This window comes from Camelus bactrianus, chromosome 1 (genome assembly GCF_048773025.1).
Source record: "Camelus bactrianus isolate YW-2024 breed Bactrian camel chromosome 1, ASM4877302v1, whole genome shotgun sequence".
Classification (NCBI taxonomy): domain Eukaryota; kingdom Metazoa; phylum Chordata; class Mammalia; order Artiodactyla; family Camelidae; genus Camelus; species Camelus bactrianus.
Window position 1 is genome coordinate 56,191,153 of NC_133539.1, and position 23,315 is coordinate 56,214,467.

Here is a 23,315-nt window from a genome sequence, read left to right on the forward strand (position 1 = left end):
GGTGTGAACATGGGTGTGCACATATCTCTTTGAGACCCTGCTTTCAATCCAGAATTGGAATTGCTGGACCATATAGCAATTCCATTTTAAATTTTTTGAGGAACCTCCATCCTGTTTTCCATAGTGGCTGCATCATTGTATTTTCCCCCCGGCAATACACAAAGGGTCTAATTTCTCCACATCCTTGCCATCACTTGTTGTTTTCTGTTTTTGTGACAGCAGCCATCGTAATGGGTGTGAAGCACAGTCTCCTTGTGTTTGATTTGCATGTCCCTAGTGCTTAGTGATGCTGAACATCTTCACGTGACTGTTGGCAAGTGATGTTCTTTTCATACAAAATGTGTATCGTGTATTTTGTAGTCAAATAAGTCATTTATTCTGTGCAATTTTCCAAACAGACAACTTGGAAAGCAAAAGTGTTTAGATAATTAGAATCCACTCATTCCCTGCAGACAGCCCTACACCGCACATTATGTTTCTGGTTCTGCCTGCCAATTTCAGTACGTTGTTCAGGGTTGTCCTCAGGTGGTTGGCTGGAACGGCCCTGTGTACAGGCATATGGGGGCCCCGATCACTCCACAGGGGCTGGTCTGCGTCGTTAAGGAGTGTTGTAAATCTCCTCCTCAGGGTGATGACTACTTTGGTAGGAAAGGAAAGAATTTCTGGTTTACCTCAGTACTGATTTATTCCAATAATGTTTTAGTGCCCTTTGGATATATTGGCTCCCTAGGCAGCAGCCCAGCCAGCGGGCCCTTTAATTTGGCCCTGTCTGTATACCTGACATTTGGATTCACTAGGAGAGGATCTGAATGGGTCAGCGGACCCCTAGTCCCTGGGAGAGAGCAATTACACCATCCCTCCCAAGCCCCGGGAAGCCCATGGACCCTTTGTTCTGGTGCCTGGACCTGGTCCAACCAGGACCCCCTCTGAGGGCAGCTGTGGGAGACAGGCCTACCGAGCGTCCTCCTCCAGCAAGGTTGGGCAGGGCGAGTGTATGAGTCTCCTTCACAAGGACAGAGCTGGGAGGCTGCGAACACGCACACACACGCGCTCATGTGACACCGTTTGTGTAATTGCCTCACAAATGTTGGCATTTTATCTGACACATCCTGTCTTCTTTTGACGGGAGGGGAGGGGAGAGGCATCCCTTTTTCTATCAAAAGCTTTCCTCAGTCTCTGTGCTTTTCAAAATCCCACCTCTCACCTTACCTCCCACCTTGCTGCCAACACATTCTCTTCCAGCCAAAGCCCACTCCCTCCCCATTCCCAGCTTCACAGCTGCCAAAGGAAGAGTGAGCCTCCGTCTTTGCCACTCAAGCAAGATGGAGGGTTAACAGTGCGGCAGGGAGGCAGGCGGGGTGGACCACAAGCAGTCCCACCCAGCCCAATCTACAAAATGAGCCACCCCGAGGACTTCTTGTTTAGCCTCTTTGATCCGGGAGTTTGGGCCAGACATCAGCATCGACACGTGACACAGAGGAGACAGGGCAGTAAAGGCTCTGTCCACTGGTCTGAGATGTAAGGTCCCCTGGAGGCTGCAGTGGGCTCTGTGGCTTGGCTTTTCGGTTGTGTGTGTGTGTGTGTGTGTGTGTGTGTGTGTGTGTGTGTGTGTGTGTGTTTTATACATATATGTGTGTAGTTTTACAAGTTATATATATGTATGGCTCATGCATACATCAGTGTAGTTTTATAGGCAAAACAGGAGCAGTGCAGAAGGAACTCAGGTGTCTGGGCCTCACTCACACGTGCTCCTCCCCACGTCATTTGCTTTTGTAATATTTCCAAGACATTTAACCACAATTGTTTTAGACGGTTTCTACTCATGATCATATTTTCCCTCCTGAAGCCATCGGTGGTGGAACAGCCGTGTGCACAGTCAGGGTCGGGCTGGGTGCCGTGCAGCGGGGGCACATTCGGTCTGGGCGCTGGGCTGCAGTCACGGGCAGAGCTGAGTCACTGCTGGCCTCCCAGCGTGGACACGCTTCCGGGGTCACCCCAGTCTGCCTGCTCGCCCACCGTCCGCCAGGAATGCGCGGGGCCCGTGTTACCACACCTGTGGTGTCCAGCCCAGGCTAAAGGAGGCAGCCGAGGTTTGAAATGTGTGCAGCCAGAACTTAATCTGTGGAAAATCCTTCCAAATAAGAAGGCTTAAACAAAAAATAAAAATCTTGATAGAGGTTTTCTTAAGTTGACAACAATGTTCAACATACTTGTGAAGATGAAACTTTTCTCCATGATCATAATCAAAAGCAAATTTTGATCAGCAATTCTAGGGGAAAGACTTCATTATCTTTCTGTTGTTTATATTAAAAAATGACGCTATGAAATCATTATTTTATGAGGAGTATAAGTCACTTTCTATTGCTGCTGTAATAATACCAAAAACTTGGTGGCTTAAACAAAACATAATGTATTACTCACAGTTCTGGATGTCCGAAGTCCAAAATCAGTACCACTGGACTAAAATCAAGGTGTCCGCCAGGCTGGTTCCTTCAGGCAGGCTCTGGGGAGAATCTTTGCCTTTTCCAGCTTCTAGATGCCGCCCAGGTTCTTTGGCTCCTGGGCTCTTCCTCCCTCTTCAAAGCCAGCAACACAGCATCTGACCCCTTTTCCATCATTGTATCTTTTTCTTGGAACAAACCAGGAACATTTTTTTAAGAACTCACATTACCTAGATTGAGTCCACTTGGGTAACTCTGGCTCATTTCCGCAGCTCATGGTCTGTAGCCTTAACCACAGCTGCAAGGACCCTTTTGCCATGTAAGGAAACAGTCACGTGTTCTGGAGATTAGGATTGGGATGTTTTGGGGGTGCTGTTATTCTGTCTTCCACAAAGAGACAATCAAGGATATTCCAGAGGTGTGTCAGGCAATTAATTTACTGAAATGCTACCTTATTTTTCGGGAGTTTGTGATGTGTGCTACTTGTCCTTTTTAATAGTTGTAATTTATTGTGATTTCTCTCCTCAGTCTTTCTCACAAATACATATTTTCTTTGGTACCTAATTATATGTTTGCTACTTTGAATTCTTTGCCACAGAAACGACTCCCCTAATTGTATAAGCCCCAGACCCCACATAAGCTGACAAAGGGCACTTCTGCTTGCCCATTGATTCAACTGAGAACTTGAACTCTCTCCCGCGGCCAGCAGGGGAGTCTGCTGCTGGCCGAGGTGGGTGACCCACGGGCTCCCGGGCCAGCAGGGGAGCCAGGGAGTGGGAAGTGGAGCCGACCTGTGTCTCACAGTGACCCTCCTCCTGTCTGTGCCCCTGGAGGGTCACTTTCCCGAGCAAATGCAGAACCTAGACCTGCCCTAAGGGATGCGCAGAACGACAGACAAGGGCAGGGGTGAGGCTGGGGTCCCTTGCTGAGGCATGAGCCCTGAACCGTTTCACTGGGAACGTCATAAATCTGCTTTGGCAAGTGCCATGATTCTCCTGGGTTCACGCAGGCAGCTCTTGCTCCCTGATTAATGGCCAAGACACTGCAGCGTGTCTGCTTTCCCCTCTGGGATTCTTTTCAGGCCTCAGCAGTCACTGGCGGCCTCTCTGCTGTTCTCGCGCTACCTTATGAAAAACACCCATCCCCAGCGGTTTCTCTCTGGCCGCAGTTAATATGCCCTCTTCACCTCCCAGCGCTGCCTGCCCTCTGCCGCCGTGTCCCTCCCTTTGTCTTGAACGTCTTTCACTCTGCTCTGGACTGTTTCTGAACAACAGGCCCCCATCCTCACTTCCTTAGCACTCGCTCTCTGTATCTCTCAGCTACATCCCATCACCCTGACCAGGGCTTCGCTCTTGCCTCCCTTCCAGAATTAGCGTTTCCTGCGCTAGTGAGAATTTTCTCCCCTGCTCCACATCTCTGCTAAACTTCACAACCTAAGAGGCAGCACCTGGGGGGGGGGGGCCCTCCTGACTGGCGTTTTCTTCTTTCTCGCACATAAAGACAACCACTTCCCACATCAATACCTGACTCCTGGCCTGTTGGCCCTGATGCTGCCAAAGCACTGCCCACACTATCTCTAAATATTTGACTCCAAAGGTTACTAGTTGATCACCATCCACCCTCCTACTTTCCCCTAAGGCAGAGTCTTCCCAGCACCTTCCTTCCAGTCCTTGCCTTTCCCACGTTCCTTCTGCAGCAGAGGAGCGAGCATCATCACACATCTTTCTGGTGTTTCTCTAGTTTGGAGACAAGATCAGCCATCCATCCTGTATCACTGTGCCATCTCAGGTCGTTTATCCATTCACATTGAGTGTGCTGCCTCTCGCAGCCTAGTCCCCTGACAATCAGGGAATCCCAGGTCCTGAAGCAGGGTCTCATTCAGCATAATTTCAGAACCTGAAATTGCTGTGAGTCCTCATCCAGCACCTCTTAACAGCTCTGCCCTTGTGTGAGCCTCCTGGAACCCAGCCTCCTCCTCCTGGTCCCAGCTCACCCTTGGGCTCCGTCTAGTTCCCGTCCTCCAGGCTGCCCGGCAGCCCTCTCCTTGCTCTCCTTTTCACCCATGAGTCCTGTGCTAGTCTCCTCTCTCCCCTGCCTCCCAGCCCCGTTCCTCTCCTCTTCCTCCTGAAGATGCTTGCTCTTTCTCCAGCAGAAACAATCCATGTTTTCTTTAGAATGTCCCCCCTCACTGTTTAGTCTCAGGATGCACCACTCTCCTTCCTTTCTTTCTCCCCAGAGTCAAACGTGTCTCCCTGAGCTGCATGCTCTCCCCGCTCCAGGGGTTCCCTCTGGGCTGGCTTCTGAGTGGCACATGTCTCTCCAGTTCCTCCTTCACTCCTCTCCCCACCAGAGCAGCCTGTGGCAACACTCTCCTCTTCCTTTTCATGCCAAAGGCCATGCTGACTTCTTCCAGCACATTCCATTTTATTCATAAGAATCCGGAGCGCCAAGGAGTTAGTGAGGAGAGAGAATGAGTCAAAGGTCACCAGGACCAGGCCCTCGGGATGACGAGAGCAGGACAATACCTGCCCCATCTCCAGCCCCAGGGAACATCCAAAGTCCTCTGACCTCCAGGTGACTGTGGGACAGCTGGGCTCTGGTCACAATGAATCATTCCCATATGCAGACCCATGTATGTAGTCATTCATGGAAGACCTCCTTCTCCCTCATTTAATAGGGTATTCGGGGCCCTTAGCAAATGAAGTAACTGCACACCTTAACATCTGCCTGGTCAGGCCACTGCTGCACGTACCCAGGACTGAGCCTTCAGCAACGTCCACGATTTCTCAGGTAGCACGCTGGGGAACCATCCAGAATGTGCAGCCCATCCCCAAAGCTCTCCAAAGGTCCCTCGCCTATGCTGGTATTTGAAGGGCTTAGTAAAAGGCCCTGGCTGGTGAGATACACAAGAAAAAGGCCCTAACACGAACAGTGACCTAAATACAAAGGCTTCTTGAGAACCACTGAATCTGCAGAAAACAGGCAGCGTCAGCCCCCAAAGCTGCAGGTCCTTTCAGCCATTCAGCCGTCTGTTCACACGAGCCTCCGCTTAGAAAGTGAAGGATGTGGAACACAGACGGAGCCTCCCCGGAGCTGGTCAAGAGCCAGTGGACGGACACGTGCTCCTCTGGCCATGAGAAGTCCAAGGGTGTGGGACAGAATGCCTCTGAACGGGGCCGGAGTCACGGCAAAGTGCCTTGGTCCCCTGTGCTAGAACCAGAACTGGGGACCGTGGGGAGTCAATTTCTGCCCAAGAATAGAGAGCCCCCTCAGAGGAACCCCACGGCATGGAGGGCTCTGTCTGACGCGAACTGCCTAGGAGCACGTCTGCGCAGAAACGAAGGAGGTTTAGTAAATGGTTCGCCCACTCAGAGGCAAGTTTCGTGAGGGATGCACCGCAATGTTGAGTTAAGAACACATGTTTTGGGGTTAGACTGACCTGGGTTCAAACTCTGGCTTCACCTTCTACTAGCTAATCTCCTAATTAATCCCCCGGCCCAGAGAGGGGCTGAGGACATGTGTGCTCAGGGCAGCAAGCCCCAGTCACAGATGAACACCAAATTCATTAATTTATTCATTCATCGATTGATGGCTCTTCCTTGCTGAGAATTTACCCCATCTTTGGTATACAGCTAGATACTGGATTTTACAATTAATTATTTTCACAACGGCCTTGCTGCAGAAGTATTTCACTTTCATGGAATACAAGAGGTGGTCCTGTCAACCCTCTGCTGGCTGGATCTTACAGACGCCCAAGTAGTGAGGAGCAGGCGCAAACCTCAGAGCAAACACAGCTGGATGGTGCAGTTGAAACTACACCTCTAACTGGTCTTATTAAATTCACACGAGAGAGATGTGGCTGGCACGTGCAGTGCTAGTTGCTGTCATTTCCTGCCCACGGGCATCATTCTGTAAAGGAAACTAACAGAAGAGTGGAAGAGGATGGAGCCTATGGGTGTCCACTGGCACCCACCCACCCCAGTTCACGTCTCTATCTGACACAACTCCAGGCCTTCTGTTTCCATGATCTCTTGCCATGTAACATACCTCCCCCAAACTTACTAATTAAACCAACCACCACTTGATCTTCTGTCCTGATCCTGTGGGTTGACAGTGCTCAGCTGGGAGTCCTTCTGCTCCACAGGGCATGGGCTGGACACTCAACTGGGCTGGGAGGTCCAAGAGCGCTAGCTCACTCATCTGGAGCCTGGCAGGGACAGCTGGAAGGCTGGGGCAGCTGGGCGCATCCCAGGGCTCTCCCTCTCCCCAGGGCCTCACTGCATGGCAGCAGGGTAGCCAAACTTTCTCACATAGTGATCTAGGCTCCCCAAACAGCAAAAGCAGAAGCAACCAGGCCTCCTTACGGCTTAGGGGCCAGAACCTGCACAGTGTTGTTTCCCCACGTTTGACTGGGTAAAGCAAGTCACAGACCATCTGTGATTCATCCTGGGAGGGGCTGCAATAGGGTGAGAACCTGGGAGAATGAGCTGCGGAATGAACCAGAGTCTGCTTATTTAACTTGGGCCAAAGCCAAAGTTATACAGATGCTCCAGAGTGAGGTCCTGGCATTCATTCTAACACCTCCTCATTACGGAACTGGGGATTGTATCAGTATTAATCAGACATAGTTTAAGTAAATGTCTCTCCTCTGTGCCCTCGGAGACATTCATCCTCCTGGTGTGTGGCATTTACTGAGCTCCTAGTGAGTTATGCATCATATTGTAATTGTCACTTTCCAGCTGGGGAATGGCATTGATGCCAATCGCTGAGGGAGCAGCCACCTTACTATCCTCAATTGTCCAAAGTTGATCATTTATGTATGGAATCCCGGCTACTGTCCCCACAGCCCTGGAGTCTACTATTCCTAATGGCTCCTGAATGAAGCTGAAAATTAAGGAAGGTTGGTCTCCTCCAGTGTCTCACATGTAAAATTTTCCCTTCCTGCAAGGCTCTTTGATTTGGGCACACTTTTTGTGTCTGTGAGCAGTGAGGGTTTCATAGCACATCCTGGATTTCTGCCAAAAGAGTGACCTTCAGCTTTTGTAGAACCTGGAAAAGGACCAACATAACAGAGCATCTGGTGTGCGGTAGATGCTCAACACAGGCTTGTTAAGTGAAGTGACAAACACTGTGATCATCATCATCATGAGTAAGTGAGCTTTCTTTTGCAGAGGACCTAACACACTGAATTTCAATAGTTGTTAGTTACCATTTTAGTATCTTTCTGCCCCATCCCTTTAAAAGTATTTATTTATGTTTATCAAGGTATAATTGACATATAATGTTAGTTTCAGATGTACAATGTAATATTCGATATTGTACATGTTGTGAAACGATCATCACTGTGAGTCTAGTTAACATCCATGACCATCCCTTATTTGCTAACACTCGTCCTGAAACACAGATTGCCCCAGCTAGCAGCTGAATGCATCTGTCTCTGTCTTTTAACAAGAACATTTACTATACAGTTGACTCTTGAACAACACAGTGTTAGTGGCACCCACCCGCGCAGTGGGAAATTCATGTATAACTTTTGACGCCCTCCCCACAAAGTTAACTACTAAGAGCCCACTGTTGACCAGATGCCTTACTGGTAACAGTTGATTAACATATATGTTGTATATTACATGTATTATTCTTACAATAAAGTAAGCTAGAGAAAAGAAAATGTTATTAAGAAAATCATAAGGAGGAGAAAATATGTTTTCAGTACTGTGCTGTGTTTACTGATACCAGAGGTTGACATTACCTGTTTGCAAGATGAATCGTCTGTCAGTACCTACATCAGAATTGTCTCATATGATACAAAAGACTGCAGACGCTATACGTGTTACTAACGCTAGACATCAAAAATGAAAAGATAATGTGCAAAAGAAGTTCCTATTTATTTACAGGTATAATGATTCATGGATTGATAACAAAGCAGCAGCAATACGATTGCTTTATGGTAGTCTAGTGTGAGGGCTTCACATGGTCTAGCCTATATACTAATGAATGGTCATAAAATTTTTATGGCATATATATTACAATCATATTCATAATACAGTACTGGAAACATTGTTACATTTTAAAAAAACACTTACCTGTGATAGGTTGATACCCAGTTTTCCAATTACGGGACAGGCCTATTGTACAGTAACATAAGTAATGTTATAAAACAGTAAGAAAACTACACATTATTTATATGACACATCACTTACATTATGCCTATGTAAGGATAGGCTAGTATCTACATATATTTTATGGGCTCATGACATAACTAATTTTTTTCTTAATTTTTAAAATATTTCTAGGCTATGCAGTTCATCTGAGAGTTTTTTCAAATTGCCCAAATATCCAAAAATTTTTCCAATATTTTTATTGAAAAAAAAATCTGTGTATAAGTGAATGTGCTCAGTTCAAACCTGTTTTGTTCAAGGGTCAACTGTATTTACCCTTAATTACCAATATTTCTGCTCTTTCCCACCATCTCAACTTACACTTTCTATTTGTCTCATCTTTTCAATCTCTTTTTATCTCCCTAGTTGGATTTTTTCCTTCTTCTTCAACTTTTTTTCTTTCCTATTTGCTTCTAAGTCATGCATCATTTTTTTTGGAATTTTAGGGTTACCTAGAAATCTTAACAAGCATATTTTATTAATTATAATCTTTCCTCCCTCAGTACAGAACCTTAGAAATTTTTTACCATGATCATCCATCTTCTAACTTATGTTTTTGCATATTTTAGTTATGTTTTGCTGTAACGCCCGAGACACTGTTATTATTGGCTTATATAGTTATTGTTTGTTAGGATTTTATGGTCAATTTTATTCAGTTTGCAAATCTGCTTGGGCAATTTTATAGTATTTTGCTCTTTCCTTATATGTTCAACCTCTTCTACTATTTATTTAAATACATTCTGTGTTTGATAATTCAGGGGTCTTTGCATGTCTCATTCTGCTGTAAGTTGTTTTGCTGGCTTTTGCTCATGGTGCCATGTTCATCTTTGATTCATGATTTGTGGGGGTTTTCTCATATTTCTTGAAAATTACTTGTGTGATTCTTTGTGTCTAGGTGGAAAGTGAGGAGAGGAGGACTAACCTCTGCTTCTGTGAGTGTCTGAGAGCACTATCAACCCAAGATCACTTTAAATCAAATTCTTTGTGGCTTTTGTCAACACTCAAAGTATGCATTCTTTCTGCAATCCTGTGTGAGGTCAGGATTATAATGTGAAAAATCGAGGGAGATTCCCACACAGTCAGTCCTAGTTTCCAGTCAGCCTATTTTATTTGTAGTTTTCTGGCGCTCCTGGGTCAAGGGACAGGTTAATTTTAATTCATCCTTAAAGGTGACTGTCAGTTCTCATCTGTCATGATGTTGGAAATAGTAATTCAAGTGTTAACATTTTACTGAAAAAAATTTTTTTGACTTAGACAAAAACAACATTATCTGTGGTGGGGTGACCTAGAGAGACTTCTGTGAAGAGTAGTAAATAGGATAGCTTCCAATTTCTACTCACCGTCCTCAGTGCCCATTCGAAACAGAATTCAAGATGAAAGTTGCAATAAAAACCCAATTACCTCCCCCACCAAAAGAAAAAAAACTAAAAAAAAAAAAAAGAAAGAAAAGAAAGATGAAAGCTGCCTGGGGAGGACACCTTGAGCACAGCTCTATTAATGGGTACCAGCCCTCTGATTACTCACTTACACTCCAGCTCGACTGGGACCTGCCTGGCTATTTTCTCCCTGCAACGTAAGCCTGACTCCTCTCCTTCTCATCTGCTTAGTTACTCAGTTGAAAACCCTCTTTCTGCCCAGCCTTTCCAGCTCTCTCTGGGAACCTGCACCACAACACACCTGAGGGGCCATCCCCTGGGGTCTTTCCAATTCCAGAAGCCATCTTGAACAAGTGTCCTGTCCCATGAGCGGCTCCCTGTTCAGGTCTTTGATCAGCTCATGGCCTTCTAATCTCAGTCCATGTAAGTATGACGTCTGTGGTCCAATCCAGATGGTTTTTTCTTTCTCCTTCTCATTTCTTCCTCTCACCTTTCTCCCCCATCCCCACCATGTTCTTATTCACGTGTTTTATTCCAGGGCCCTACTACTGTGTATAAAAATGTCACGGTTACGTCTCTTTTTATAGCAACTCTCGTCTTCTACCTCCGTTTCTTTCATAAGAAGTCAGCTCTTGAGCCACAGAACTGCATGCGAGTGACACACGGGGTGACGGCCTCAGCACATCCCTGCCCAGCCCTCTCACTCCCTGTGGTGTTTTCACTTCCAGTCCAAGAGGCTCAGAAGCAAAGCTGGAGGTGAGAGCTGGAGAAAGCTGGCACCATGCTGACCTTGTGCACCGTGAAGAAGCAGACTCCGCTTCTGGAAATTCCACCGTCAATACAGATGGGGGAGAGGAGGGTCCCCAGAGCTGCCGTGTATGTGGGGACAAGGCCACTGGATATCACTTCAATGTCATGACATGTGAAGGATGCAAGGGCTTTTTCAGGTAGAGTTACCAGTCAACTTTCACCCATCTGACACCCTGGGTCACATCTAACTGGGGTTCTGCCAGTAGCCCACTGGGCACCATCTCAGGGCCTCTGTTTAACCTGACTTCCCAGGTTCAGAGTGTGGGCTGGTGACCTGTCCAAAGGCCTCCTAATTAGTCTCAGGAGAACCATTTATATCTGAGAGGAAACCTTCATCTTTTGTCTTCTCATTCTGTTGGGAAAGGTCCCTTCCCATTAAGATATTTCTTTGTTTCTCCTTGTGTTTTGAATAAAATAGCAAATGAGTCAGTAAAAGAGGAAAGAATTTGAAAATCCAAAATGCAAATGTTCAAATCACTCTTACGGACTGGTGTTAAGTAAAGAAAGGCATAAAATAAGTGAAGAATATGACAAACCAGCTCACCTAGGAACAGAGAGATCCAAAAAATTAAGGACTAAAAAGTCCCATCCCACAGCAAGGCAGGCACACACAGAAGGCTCACACTGTCCAGCTGAAGAAAGAGAAAAAACAAAGCTCAACAGGCTCAAACAGGCTTAGACCAAGCAGGAAAGAAGCCAGCCAGGGAGGGCGGGGGCTCTCGGTCTGCCCTCCAGGAGGGCTAGGTGTGCAGAGGCCAGCTCCCACTGCAGGGCACACTTGGGACCCCGGGACTGCCAGCCTAACTTGGCCTCTGCAGAGTTCTTCCTGCTGGTTAGATATTTAAATAGAAACGGACCCTGGTGCCAAGGCCCACTCTGCAGTTCCACCAAAGCCAGGCTGCCAATCAGCTGGGTGGGGGGCAGAACCCATGGGTGGGGGGCCGTCCAGGCCTGGACCAGCCCAGGGAGGCCCTGCAGCAGGCCAGCGTCCCCCAGAGTGAAGAAGTCCTGGCTTCAGGGCTGACATGGTCAAGTTTCAGGCATTCTCAGGTCCCAGGGGCTAGGTGAGCCCAGGCAGGTCCAAAGGCTCCCATGTTCCAGGGGGAAGTGAATGTCCTTGTCTGTGGGTCTTGACAGAGGCCAGACACAGCAGCGGTGCCGGCCTGCACTCAGCTCCAAGCAACAACCCTCCACTCAAAGTGTTTCACCGTTAGGAAAACACGTCACCATGCATATCTAGACGTCTGAGTGCTTCGAGGGGTTGGTGAGCTCAGCTGTTAGTACTTTCTTCTCTTCTGTCATCAGAGGGTGTTGACCTGGACTGCTCCCTTGGGGGCAGCAAAGTGCCAGGGGCTCAGGCAGGACCCTCATGGTTCACTGAGGAACAGAGAGGCCCCTCTCCTCCTCTCTCTCAGAACAAGGGAACCTTTCTCAGAAGACCCCCTTACTTCACATGGGCTGGAACTGGGCCCCAGCCTACTCCCGAACTGGCCACTAGCAAAGAGCTCAGATGGAGCCCCAAGCGGGCTTAGGCCAACACGGCCGCATGGAGGAGGATGTACATCTGAGCCAGCCCTGGATTCTGCCGGCAGCTTCCGTGTCGACTGCCCTAGGGTGTGGGGCCATTCAGGTGCTGCCCTGGGATGCCCCAAGGGAGGTAGCATACACTGTAGTGGTCAGAGCTTGGATGCTGGTATCAGGTGGACCTGGACTCAGATTTCTGCTTGACATCTACTTAGAGGACAGGGAGCGATCTGGCTTCTCAAAAACTCAGTTTCCTCATCTGTGCCAGGCAGATGACATGATGAATTTTGTAGGCTTCAAGAACTAAATTTGCAAAGCTCAGCACAGTCTGCAGCCCACATCTGATCCACAGCCTGTGCTTATGAACATGGGTCCCTTCCCTCCTACCCATTCTGGGTGGGCTCTCGGGTAAGGTCAGGGGTCTCTTACCCAAGCCAGCAGGTGGTAGGGGTGGCATCTGTGAAACATGCCCCTGGGCGGGTTGCTGGCCCAAGATCTCAGGCCTCCCGGTTCAGCCCTCAGGGCCCACTCTGCAGCCACGCCTGTCCGTTCTTCATTTTCCACACTGCTGGACCAGAACCAGAGGCCAGAGCCGAGGAAGAATTTGTTCCTTTCTTCTTAGCTGTGAAAGGAGGGGATAAAGTTAGGGCCACACTGACCGGGCAGAAGTTCAAGATGCCTGGGCTGCCGGAGAGGGTGGGTGTGCTGGGGTCTCTAAAAGGCTCCCACTCCATTGTCTCCCTCCTGGCGCAGCTATGCAGGGACGCGTGGGTGCACTGCCTGCTGCTCACTCCACTATTACACTGCTCTGAACCTCTCTGTTCCCCTCCGTCAATCAGGAGAATCCACTTTTCCAACGGGAAAACCTCTGTCCAATGAGGTAGAGAGTTTCCCATGGTCTACCCATTCCTCTCGCTGCCCCTGGTCCCCCAGTCTAGAATGGGGACTGGGGAAGGCAAGGGGCTTCTTATGGCCGCATTGATGGGCCCTGGTTTCCTCCAGCTATCTCTTCCAGGAAGGAGAAATCCAGGAAGAGGCCACCCTCAGGAAACATGGCCCGGTCCTCCTGGGGTGCCTGGGGACGAGGAGGGAGGGGACAGGGCACAGGAGCTGGGCCGGGCCTGGAGCTGAAGCAGCCCAGAGAGGGCTCTGGCGCAGGCGCTGTGGACAGCTCTTGAGTGAAAGTTGCAGGCGAGGTTTCCGCCCCTAGCGACTCCCGGGCCTCTGGGGAAGCCCAGCACGGACAGAAGGAAGCTTTATGAGCCCCTACTGGTACTTTTCCTGTGAACCCAACCGAGGTCAGAGGCAAAGGCAGGGCCCACAGAGGCTGTGACTGGTGTCCGTGTCGGGAAGGGACAGGGAGACAGACGCGTGGCCTGGGGAGCCAGGTGCCCCACGTCGCCTACCTTTTGCTCTCTGTCCTCTCACAGGAGGGCCATGAAACGCAACGCTCGGCCCCGGTGCCTCTTCTGGAAGGGCACCTGCGAGATCACGCGGAAGACCCGGAGGCAGTGCCAGGCCTGTCGCCTGCGCAAGTGCCTGGAGAGCGGCATGAGGAAGGAGAGTGAGCAGCGGATGCGTGCCCGGGTGGGCGGTGTGCAGGGGGCCAAGGAGGGAACCCCGCCGGCTGTGTACGAGCGCGCGTGCAGGCCTGCAGCAGCAGCAGCGCGCATGTGCACACGGCAGGGCTCAGCTCGTGGCCTGCCGGCAGCTGCCACGTTCCCCTCTCTCCCCTCACTTGCCCTTGCTTGATTCGTTTGGTTCCCTTCTTGGTTGTTTTAGCCAAATTGGGAGAGTGAATTGGGGGCGGGAAGCTGGAGACACGTAGTATACTATGACGCCCACCTTCCAGAGCAGCGCATGCCCACTTGCCACCCAGACCTGGTGTCTTCCAGAGGAACTGTGTGACAGTGACAGAGGGGTTCTCATTCCACCTGTCCAGCTTTGTATAATAGTGTTCCCTGAGCACTCTGAGATAAAGAGCCTGGGAAAAGGCTGGGAGCTTCCAGTGCATATTTCTCTTCACCAGTCACAGAGGGACCCTAGACCTTGGGCAGCTTTTCAGGGGCCAAGTTCCCTGGGCATGCTGATAGAGCCTTTCCCACAGACCAGCTGTCCCTGCTGTCCCCTCCCCGCCGACCCCTACAGCTTCACTCTGCACACAGAAGTGGGCTCCAGAAATCCATGGACGACCCTAAGGCTCCAGGCTACTTAAGAAGTGGTCAAGTTTGATATTTCTTGCTAAGTAGAAGCCCCAACTCTCCTGGGTCTTGGAGACCCAGAGATCTTGGAGGACTCTGAGGAGTCTTGTTGATATCTGATTCACCAGAAAAGAGTAATCAGCTGTATTTATCGAACAACTGTTATGTACTGAGAGCTGTATTAGGTACTTTCCATGCAAGTGTCTCATTGCAACAGCAGTGTGAGGTGAGCACAGTCACACCAGATTACCAAGAAGGAAACTGAAGGCAAGAAAGGTTAAGGAAACTGTCAAGGTCACAGCTAGAAAGCTGCCAAGCCGGCACTCAAGCTCAGTGCCTTTAGATTCTGAAGCCTGAGCAAGTCCCACTGCTCCACAAAGTTGCTGCAAACTCCACCGTCACAGGCAGCACAGCCGTCCTTCCCCAAGTGTTTCTCCAGAGGGGCGCTAAGTCCTTGGGAGTCTGGAAAGGGGCAGGTTTCGTGTCCCCTGAGTACACCTTGAGACTGCTCGTGATGTCCCTGCAGTGATCATGTCGGATGCGGCTGTGGAGGAGAGGCGGGCATTGATCCGGAGGAAAAAGAGGGAACAGATCAGAACTCAGCCTCCAGGAGCCAAGGGTCTGACGGAAGAGCAGCGGATGATGATCAGGGAGCTGATGAACGCTCAGATGAAAACCTTTGACACCAACTTCTCACAATTCAAGAATTTCCGGGTATGAGGGTTCAGAACCAGCTCAGCTCCTTTGTAGCTCCTCAAAAGCCCACCTCCTTCCTGGGGGTTCTTGTAGAGTGGCCTCTGGACGAAGTAGCAGCATCACCTGGGAACTTGCTAGACATGCAAATTCTCAGATCATCCCAGACCTCCTGAATCTGAAACTTTGAGGGTGGGGCCCAGCAGTCTGGGCTTTGACAAGACCCCTCAGGTGATTCTGACCCACGCTCAGGTCTGAGACTCTATGCTCTCTCCTTCCGCAGCAGGTAGGAACTGGGTCTGAGAAGTAAATGGAATTTTGGAAAGCTGAGTTGCCCCGGGTTGCTGGCACTCAGGGCTTTATGAGGATAGGGTCAGGACCTGTTGGGGGCATGATGTTTTTGAACTGGTTTTACTGATCCAAAAAACGCTCGTGATCTCAGGAAAATTAGCTGTGTCTGATCCCAGTGCCTTCCTCCACCTGCGCTCAGAGGTATCTCGGTGACAGGTCCAGCTAGGAGAACGGATAACCAATGGCCTCAAAAGTCTGTTCTTTCCATCTAGCTCCCAGACCCTTTCCTCTGAGTCTCCTGACGCAAGATCAGGGATGCTTGGGACACATCCATGGGTGGCGGCCCCCTCACATTCTACAGGGGCAGGGAGCACACCCATCTCTGAGCAGGCAGGGATGTGAGGGACCATGAATTCATAGATCCACTCAATAGGAGAAGACCCCAGAGAGAAGAACCAAGTGCTGTGTCCGTGTGTGTGTGTATGTGTGTGTGTGTGTGTGTGTACCCATCTGCCGTTGTGCATCCTCTCAGGCTACAGCTGTGGCTGTGGGTGCCTGTATGGGAACCCATTTGGGAGAATACATGCTGTCTCTGTCTCTTTTCTCCACCTCCTGGCTCGTTCCCCAGCTGCCAGAGGTGCTTAGCAGTGGCTGCGAGATTCCAAATTCTCTGCAGACTCCATCGGGGGAAGAAGCTGTCAAGTGGAGCCAGATTAGGGAAGATCTGGGCCGAGTGAAGGTCTCTCTGCAGCTGCGGGGGGAAGACGGCAGCGTCTGGAACTACAAGCCCCCAGCTAACAACAGCGGGAAAGAGATCTTTTCCATGCTGCCCCACATAGCGGACATGTCAACCTACATGTTCAAAGGCATCATCAACTTTGCCAAAGTCATCTCCTACTTCAGGTAGGGGCCAGGTGGGTGGTGTCGAAGGAGCAGGAAATGGCCAGCAGGTTCAAAGGGTCTGAGGTAGATTTCTCTGAATTTGGGGGACATTGGTACCAAAGGACCCTCCTTTACCTCTGCCCCCAGGGCACCTGGTGCTGCTGGGGAGTGGGGCCCTCGTTGTGTGTAGGGCTCATCCGCTCTGTGACCGCAGCCTGCCGTTTCACCTGTCTCAACCTCCCTCCTCTGCTAGACCAGGACTAATAGTGCCAACCTTGCAGGGCTGTGGTGTGAAATAAGAAAACATCTTGAAGAGCACTTAGCACATACATGGTGGACATTCAGATCATAATTTCCCTCCCTATTTCCCCACAAAAGGGCAGGAATCACAAGTGGGCAGTTCCAGAGCAAAGAAGGATTTGGAAAGAAAGGGAAGGAAGTGCAGAGGAAGCAGGAGGAGAGGACTGGGAACAGACCTGGGGCGCTGGCAGACTGCCTCCGGGAGAAGGCTGAGGAGCCACGAGGAGGATGGGTGGTCCTGAGAGCCACAGGGCCAGCACTCCCCAGAGCTAGTCATGGAGGCAACAACCATGGGGCAGCCAGGGTGAGCGTGAGACCCTGGAACCTACTGGTCTGGTGGGAACCATGGCCCCGTAACATAGAGCCTATCAGGACTGGGGATGGCCCAGACGTGTCTTCCCTGGGGTCGGCCACTGGCCTTGCCGGGCCCGGGCAGGTGAAGCAGAGTCACACATGAGGAGTCCTGATTTCATCCACAGGCAGAGTGTGGAATCTATTCCAGGAGCCCACAATTTCCCTTGTGGCCCTGAGGGTGACACACAGGACTTATTTACTGGGGCGAGAGTGGCCACAGGCTGCCATGGGGTTCAGATTGGGGCAAATTAGGTCAAGGGAGCAGGGATAGAGTCCCCTTATACGCGTGGACCTTGGCCATCCCCCTGACATCTGATGACCCAGGATCTACCACCAGGGTGGGGAGTCACTTGCTATTTCTCGGGACCCCCAGTGTTGAGCGCAGCCCCCTCAGGAGCAGGAGTTACTCTCACCTTCCTTCGACAGATAGAAAACTGAGGCTCACTTAAATGAAGGCTTGCACAGGGCTGCAGTTAATCAGGGAGGCCAGCTTTGGAAGCAGAGTACAGTCTTCAGAGCCCAGCCTCCCATCAGGGCCTGGGCACTGGGGGTACATAGAAAGAAAAGGTCAATTTCACGGCATCTGTGGCTCATCGTTGTGGATCTAAAGGAAGGGACTGAACTCCTGAGGAGACCAAAGCCAGGCAGAGAGCTTCCTCAAGAGCCAGCAGGAAAGACCTGCCTCCTTCAGTGGGGAGTTGGGGACCCCCTCAGGTGGGGAGGGTGTCAATCTGTGAATTCCAGAGGCAGCCACTGTGTTTGGGCCTGTGCTCAGGGCTGGGGGTGGGGCTCAGGGCATCCAGGCTGCCTGGAGAGAAACAGTAGAAATAGCAAATCCCAAACAGACAGTGCGAAGTAAAGAGCCCCGCTGCATGGAACTCACACGGGAGGATTGGCACGCAGAAGGACTGCACTCTGGAAAGACCTCTAGGAGGCACAAGAACAGCTTGGTCTGAAGGACTAGCAGGATGTACATAAGTGAAGCTAAAGGGGTAATCGTTTCAAGGGGGAAACCAAGGCAGAAAGTATGAGGCTGGGGACCAGAAGCTGAGGCACTGGCTGGGGGTCGTGGCTGTGCAGGGAGCTGGAGGAGATGGGGCAAGGTTGTGAGGGGCCTGGACACGAAGCTCTATGAGCAGTGGAGAGTCCCTGAAGGTAGCAGGAGCCCAGAGGGGCATGGCAGGGAGGAGGAATCTGCTTGGCTGGACTGTGAGTGGGAGAGATTAGAGGTGATTCAAAAGCAAGTGCAATAATCATAATCCTCAGGGGTAGAAGCCCATTCTACCTCTTGTTTTTGCCCCTCTCTCTCCCCCTGCCCCGATTTCTGGATTATGGGAGTGGGTGCCTGTGGCCTGTGGCAGCTTCCCAGGAAGCCGGCATCCCCTGCCCATCCTTGCTGCTAGGGACTTGACCATTGAGGACCAGATCTCCCTGCTGAAGGGGGCCACCTTTGAGCTGTGCCAGCTGAGATTCAACACAGTGTTCAACGCAGAGACTGGGACCTGGGAGTGTGGTCGGCTGTCCTACTGCTTGGAAGACCCTGCAGGTGCCCAAGAGATGCCTGCTGCCCTGGCAGAGGGAGGGAATTAGCCATTGAGGGAGGAAAGGAGCCACGCCAGGGAACACAGGTCCTGGGATTGCAGGGCAGATTGGGCGATGGGAAAAAAGACCTTAGTGAGGAAAGTCTGGGTCTTGGGGCAGCTTCCTGAGAAGTTTACCCCTCCAGCCTACGCCCACCCACAGGTGGCTTCCAGCAGCTTCTCCTGGAGCCCATGCTGAAATTCCACTACATGCTGAAGAAGCTGCAGCTGCATAAGGAGGAGTATGTGCTGATGCAGGCCATCTCTCTTTTCTCTCCAGGTGATAACCCCATCTGCCCTACCTGGTCTCCCTGGACCCCTCCCCAGGCTTGCTCTCCCCACTACCCTCCCACCCCCCAACCTCTACTTCAGCTGCAAGAGGCAGCAGCACCTCCCCTGCCCTCCCCAGAGAAGGTCCCAGCTGATGGCCTTACCCTCTACTTACTGCATGGCCAGGATGGGGACTTCAGCCGTTTTCCCCTAGGGTCAGTGGGCAGTGGGGTGATGCAGAGCCCTCTGAGTTCTCCCCTCACTTCCTTGCCTGGGAGTCCCTGGCTCTGGAAGATTGTGGGCAGGCAGTAGGCCTCCTCTGGGATCGCCCAAACTTGGCCCGCAGGCCCCCACGGCCTTGCAGGCACCACACTGCCTTCCCCTCCCCATCAGACCGCCCGGGTGTGGTACAGCGCTGCGTGGTGGACCAGATGCAGGAGCGGTTCGCCATTACCCTGAAGGCCTACATCGAGTGCCACCGGCCCCAGCCCGCCTACCGGTGAGCAGCAGGCTGGGAGGGTGTGAGGGGCAAGGCCCTGCCTCCAGTCCCCACCTGTTCTGGGCCTCCCTGGGATGCAGACCCGAGCCGCCCCAGGGGCAGTCTCTGATTACCAGGACTTTGGGGCCCTGCTCAGTGACGTCTGCTGAGGCCTCCTGCCCAGTGGGCCTGAGCTCCAGCCCAATAATGGAGAGGTTTGAGGAGGGCGGGGACCACAGTCAGCTGACAGGATGTGGCTCCCTACACCAACCACCTGATGATGCTGACACTGGGAGGGGTGCTGCATGGCACACCCGGCTCCGTGAGCCCCTGACTGTGACCACGCTGGACCTGTCACGTCTGGAGTCACCATGGCTACCCCTTCCCTACCCTCACCCCGCAGCCAGCAGCAACCCCAAGCCCTGGCCGGTGCCCCTGCAGTGCCTGCTCCCTACCTCTCTGTCGGCTCTGCCTGCCCCTGGCGTGGCACTGGTCAGGCGTGAGCCTGGTGCCAGTATCTAAATGTCTATCATTCTAAGACCAAAAAAAAAAAAAAGGTCTGTCTGCTGAGGGCCTTCCACACTCCTGTCATCAAGGGGTGGGACAGCCAGCTATTCTTCTGAGGCTCCTACAGGGCCTTCTAGCAACAGCCAGCAATGCGTATGATGACAATAAAGGTAACAGTGATAACAATAATGATGCCACTAATAAACAGACCTAGAACAGCTATTTTTTGAGATGTGCCAGTCCTGGTGCCAAGCAGTTTACATGCAGGATCACCTTTAATCTTAAAAACAGCCCCATGCAGCGGATGCCACCATCATCCTGCAAGGGACTGGAGTTCAAGGCTACTGCCTCAGGTCCCACAGCCGGACAGGTGAGATCTGGAGGTAGATGCTTGCAGACCAAGTCCACAGCCTACACTCTTGAACACTGACTACCTAACCCTCTCCCAGGACAGACACAAGCTAACAGGGTAGGAAGCTCCTTAGTTCTGGTTACAACCCCAAAGAGGAAGGCTGCTCAGGCCTTGGTCAGACAGAGCCTTCCTTCTCTTCACTGGGCCTCAGCAGTCCCTGTGACCTGGTGCCCACAGGCCCAGGTTGTGACAGGGGAAGGCCAGTGCTGGGTCTGCTAGTGTGAATGTAAAACCTCAAGCCTTACTTGGCCTGCTACAGCTTGCTTTTGAACTTGGCATCCTAGGATGTGGGTCCTCCCCCGTAGGGAGCCAGGAGGTGTCATGGCGAAACTGAGGCATGATGTCTGTCCCAGACACCAGATCCCAGGCTAGGTCCAGGGAGAGACTGCAGCCTGCAGCCCTTCCTCCACAGCCACTCCACCTGGTCCTGACCCCCATCCATTAGCTGCAGCTGTGACGCCCCCCACAACTTGACTTATTCACTTGGTGCCTGCAATGCCTGGTTTTCCCATGGATGGCCCTGTGCACAGGGACTCAAGCCCAGAGGAGGAGGTGGGGGTAGGGAGAGTGAGTGAGTCCTCACCTCAAAGCCCCAGGCTGTTCTGCCCTTCTCGTCAGCAGGCTGAGAGAAACTTAAGGAGTTCAGCCGAGCTTGTCTCCTGGCTGACCTGAGAGGTCCTGAGACAAAAACCCTGAGTCTTGGGCCATTTCAGCATTGGTGGGTGGGGGCAGGGCGGGCTGCTCCCCAACCCTTTCCTCTGGCTGGTCTGCAGGTTCCTGTTCCTGAAGATCATGGCGATGCTCACCGAGCTCCGCAGCATCAATGCCCAGCACACCAAGCGGCTGCTGCGCATCCAGGACATTCACCCCTTTGCCACCCCACTCATGCAGGAGTTGTTCGGCATCGTGGAAGGCTGAGTGGCTGCCCCAGGCCAGGGTGCTCGGAGCCTCCACTCCCGGGGCTAGACAGACGGATGCTGCTGACAGTGCCCTGTGTGTCCTGCCTCCCCAGGGAACTCACGATGACAGCTGGGATGATGACTGGTTAGCATTCCTCAGAAAGGGGACATGGGATCCCCCAGCCCTGAGCTCAGTCTGTGGAGAGCCAAGCCCTAGACCCTGACATGGAGAGTACACTGGCCCATAGGTCAGCCCATCGAGAGGCAAGACCACAGTCCCTTTAGAAAAGGCGCTGGATCTAGGGATTTAGTGTCATGGTGGGAGAGGGGAAAGGGCACCTGTGGCTGGGCCATCTGAGGGTCTGTGCCCACGCCCAGTTTATTAGCTTAGTGGGTATTTACACTGCTACGTCTCATACCCTGTCTCCTGCTTGCCACCTATTCCCAATCTGAAGCCTCCTGTCCTGAGCTGAGCTGCTCCATGAGTTCCAGGCCCATGTCCACCAGTAGGTACATTAGTGTCTCTGGGAGAATTCTAGAGAGAGGCCAGAAGGTCAAATGCACCAAATGTCATGAGCCTGTCATGACCTCTCTATGTCTATTATCTCCTTCTGGGCCCCTCATTCTGTGTCTCTGCATTCGTTGAAACACATCATTAAGCACCAGTAACATGCAACCTGCTGTGGGGAAGATATGGATCTTGACCTCGAAGCATTTATAGTTCAGTAAACAAAGCAGAAACATGAATAACTTTGATCAATCACAAGGAAAAGTGGTAAGTGACATAAAAAGACACAAGAAATGTCTTTCTGTGGATGCTGAGCTGTGCTGGGCTTCTGCAGGCACCCGGAGAGCCAAGTGAGGGATCCCTAGAATGTGGTTCGTGGGAGGAAGGGCACTAGCTGCTGTGTGGACATGTGGGTGATGTGGTGCAAGTCTGCTCCACGCCTGAACTGGGGCTGGGTTGCTCCTGAGGCTGGAACACTGGGGGCTCTGTGACAAGGCTATGCTGATGGCAGTTAATAAACATGTTCCTGTTTACACATCTGTCTTCAAAGCTAGAGTATGAAAGGGTCTGCTCTGTGTGTAGCCATTTTGAGTAAAAGTGTTTTTGCACTTTCAGCAAGTTCAATTTTAACCAACTTTACATAGGGCATCGCATACCTAAGAACCAGGCTTAGCAAATGTTCCTGTGGTTAATGTCAAATCAAGGCAAGAGGACTTCAATAATTAACTTCTGGCTAGAGATTTAACCCGTTTTTGGCCTTTCGTTCTGGGGAGAAAAGATATGTGGGGGTGGGGAAATAGAAATTATATATGTATATATTCCTATTTTTTAATACTTATTGTCCTTTACATACTTGAAGACTGTTGGTGTGAGAACATAAAATTCATTATTTAGCTTGATTTGCTCATAAAATGATTATTCTATAAAAATTTAAAGTAAATATGATTTAAAATGTAGTAATTAATTTTAAATGTCTAATATTTTGATCCAAAGAAGCTACAAGTTAACTGAATTTTAAGAAACAGATACTTAGCTTTTACCATTTTACAAGAAGGCCAAACTTGGAGAATGTAAACTGTAGACACTATAAATCAAAGCAAGCAAACATATTCCTTGCCATCCCTCCAGGTTTACCAGTCTCTTCTGTATCATTTTTAGAAAAGAAACTGAGGGGAAAAGAGCGCCTCTTTCCAAACACAATGAATACAATTCCCCAGGAACTGTGTCTAATTATACTCATTTGGAAATAAAAATTTCATTCAACTGTATTCATAAATCATAAACATCTCCTCTTTCCCATTTAAATAATTTTGAGTATGCTATTGATTCGAGAGCCTGAAATGGTTGTTAAATGTAGACTAAAGTGAGGGCAAGGTGAGATTAAGATGGGATATGAACTCCCATCTCCCAGGGGATTTTCCCAGGCATTGAATTGATATGTACATATGATTTATATATATTATAAAAACTAAGTGTAGTCCAAGTGCAGTTAAAATAACTAAGTGTAGTCCAAGTGCAGTTAAAATTCAAGGTTAGATGCACCAAAGAGCTTACACAGATACTTCCTTTCAGCAGCTTTGTGGATCTCGAGTTTACAGGGCTAGAGGCCAGATTCAACTTTCCTACTCTCA

At 50.6% G+C, this 23,315-nt stretch overlaps 1 protein-coding gene across 3 annotated transcripts in view; it reads left to right on the plus strand.

Annotated features, from left to right (window-relative positions):
* NR1I2 (nuclear receptor subfamily 1 group I member 2) overlaps positions 1–22,219 on the plus strand; it is a 28,631-nt gene extending 6,412 nt beyond the window's left edge. Inside the window, exons 2-10 of one of the 3 annotated variants that reach the window (XM_074364231.1) lie at positions 10,238–10,398; positions 10,704–10,922; positions 13,740–13,873; positions 15,037–15,224; positions 16,123–16,397; positions 18,434–18,576; positions 18,774–18,890; positions 19,274–19,379; positions 21,051–22,219. In XM_074364231.1, the coding sequence (XP_074220332.1) occupies positions 10,891–10,922; positions 13,740–13,873; positions 15,037–15,224; positions 16,123–16,397; positions 18,434–18,576; positions 18,774–18,890; positions 19,274–19,379; positions 21,051–21,195 (1,140 nt within the window). In that variant the 5' untranslated portion in view covers positions 10,238–10,398; positions 10,704–10,890 and the 3' untranslated portion in view covers positions 21,196–22,219. The remainder of the gene's footprint in view (positions 1–10,237; positions 10,399–10,703; positions 10,923–13,739; positions 13,874–15,036; positions 15,225–16,122; positions 16,398–18,433; positions 18,577–18,773; positions 18,891–19,273; positions 19,380–21,050) is intronic. The other 2 variants (XM_045507260.2, XM_010970859.3) reach the window with 2 other exon arrangements.
* Positions 22,220–23,315: the final 1,096 nt, after the last annotated feature.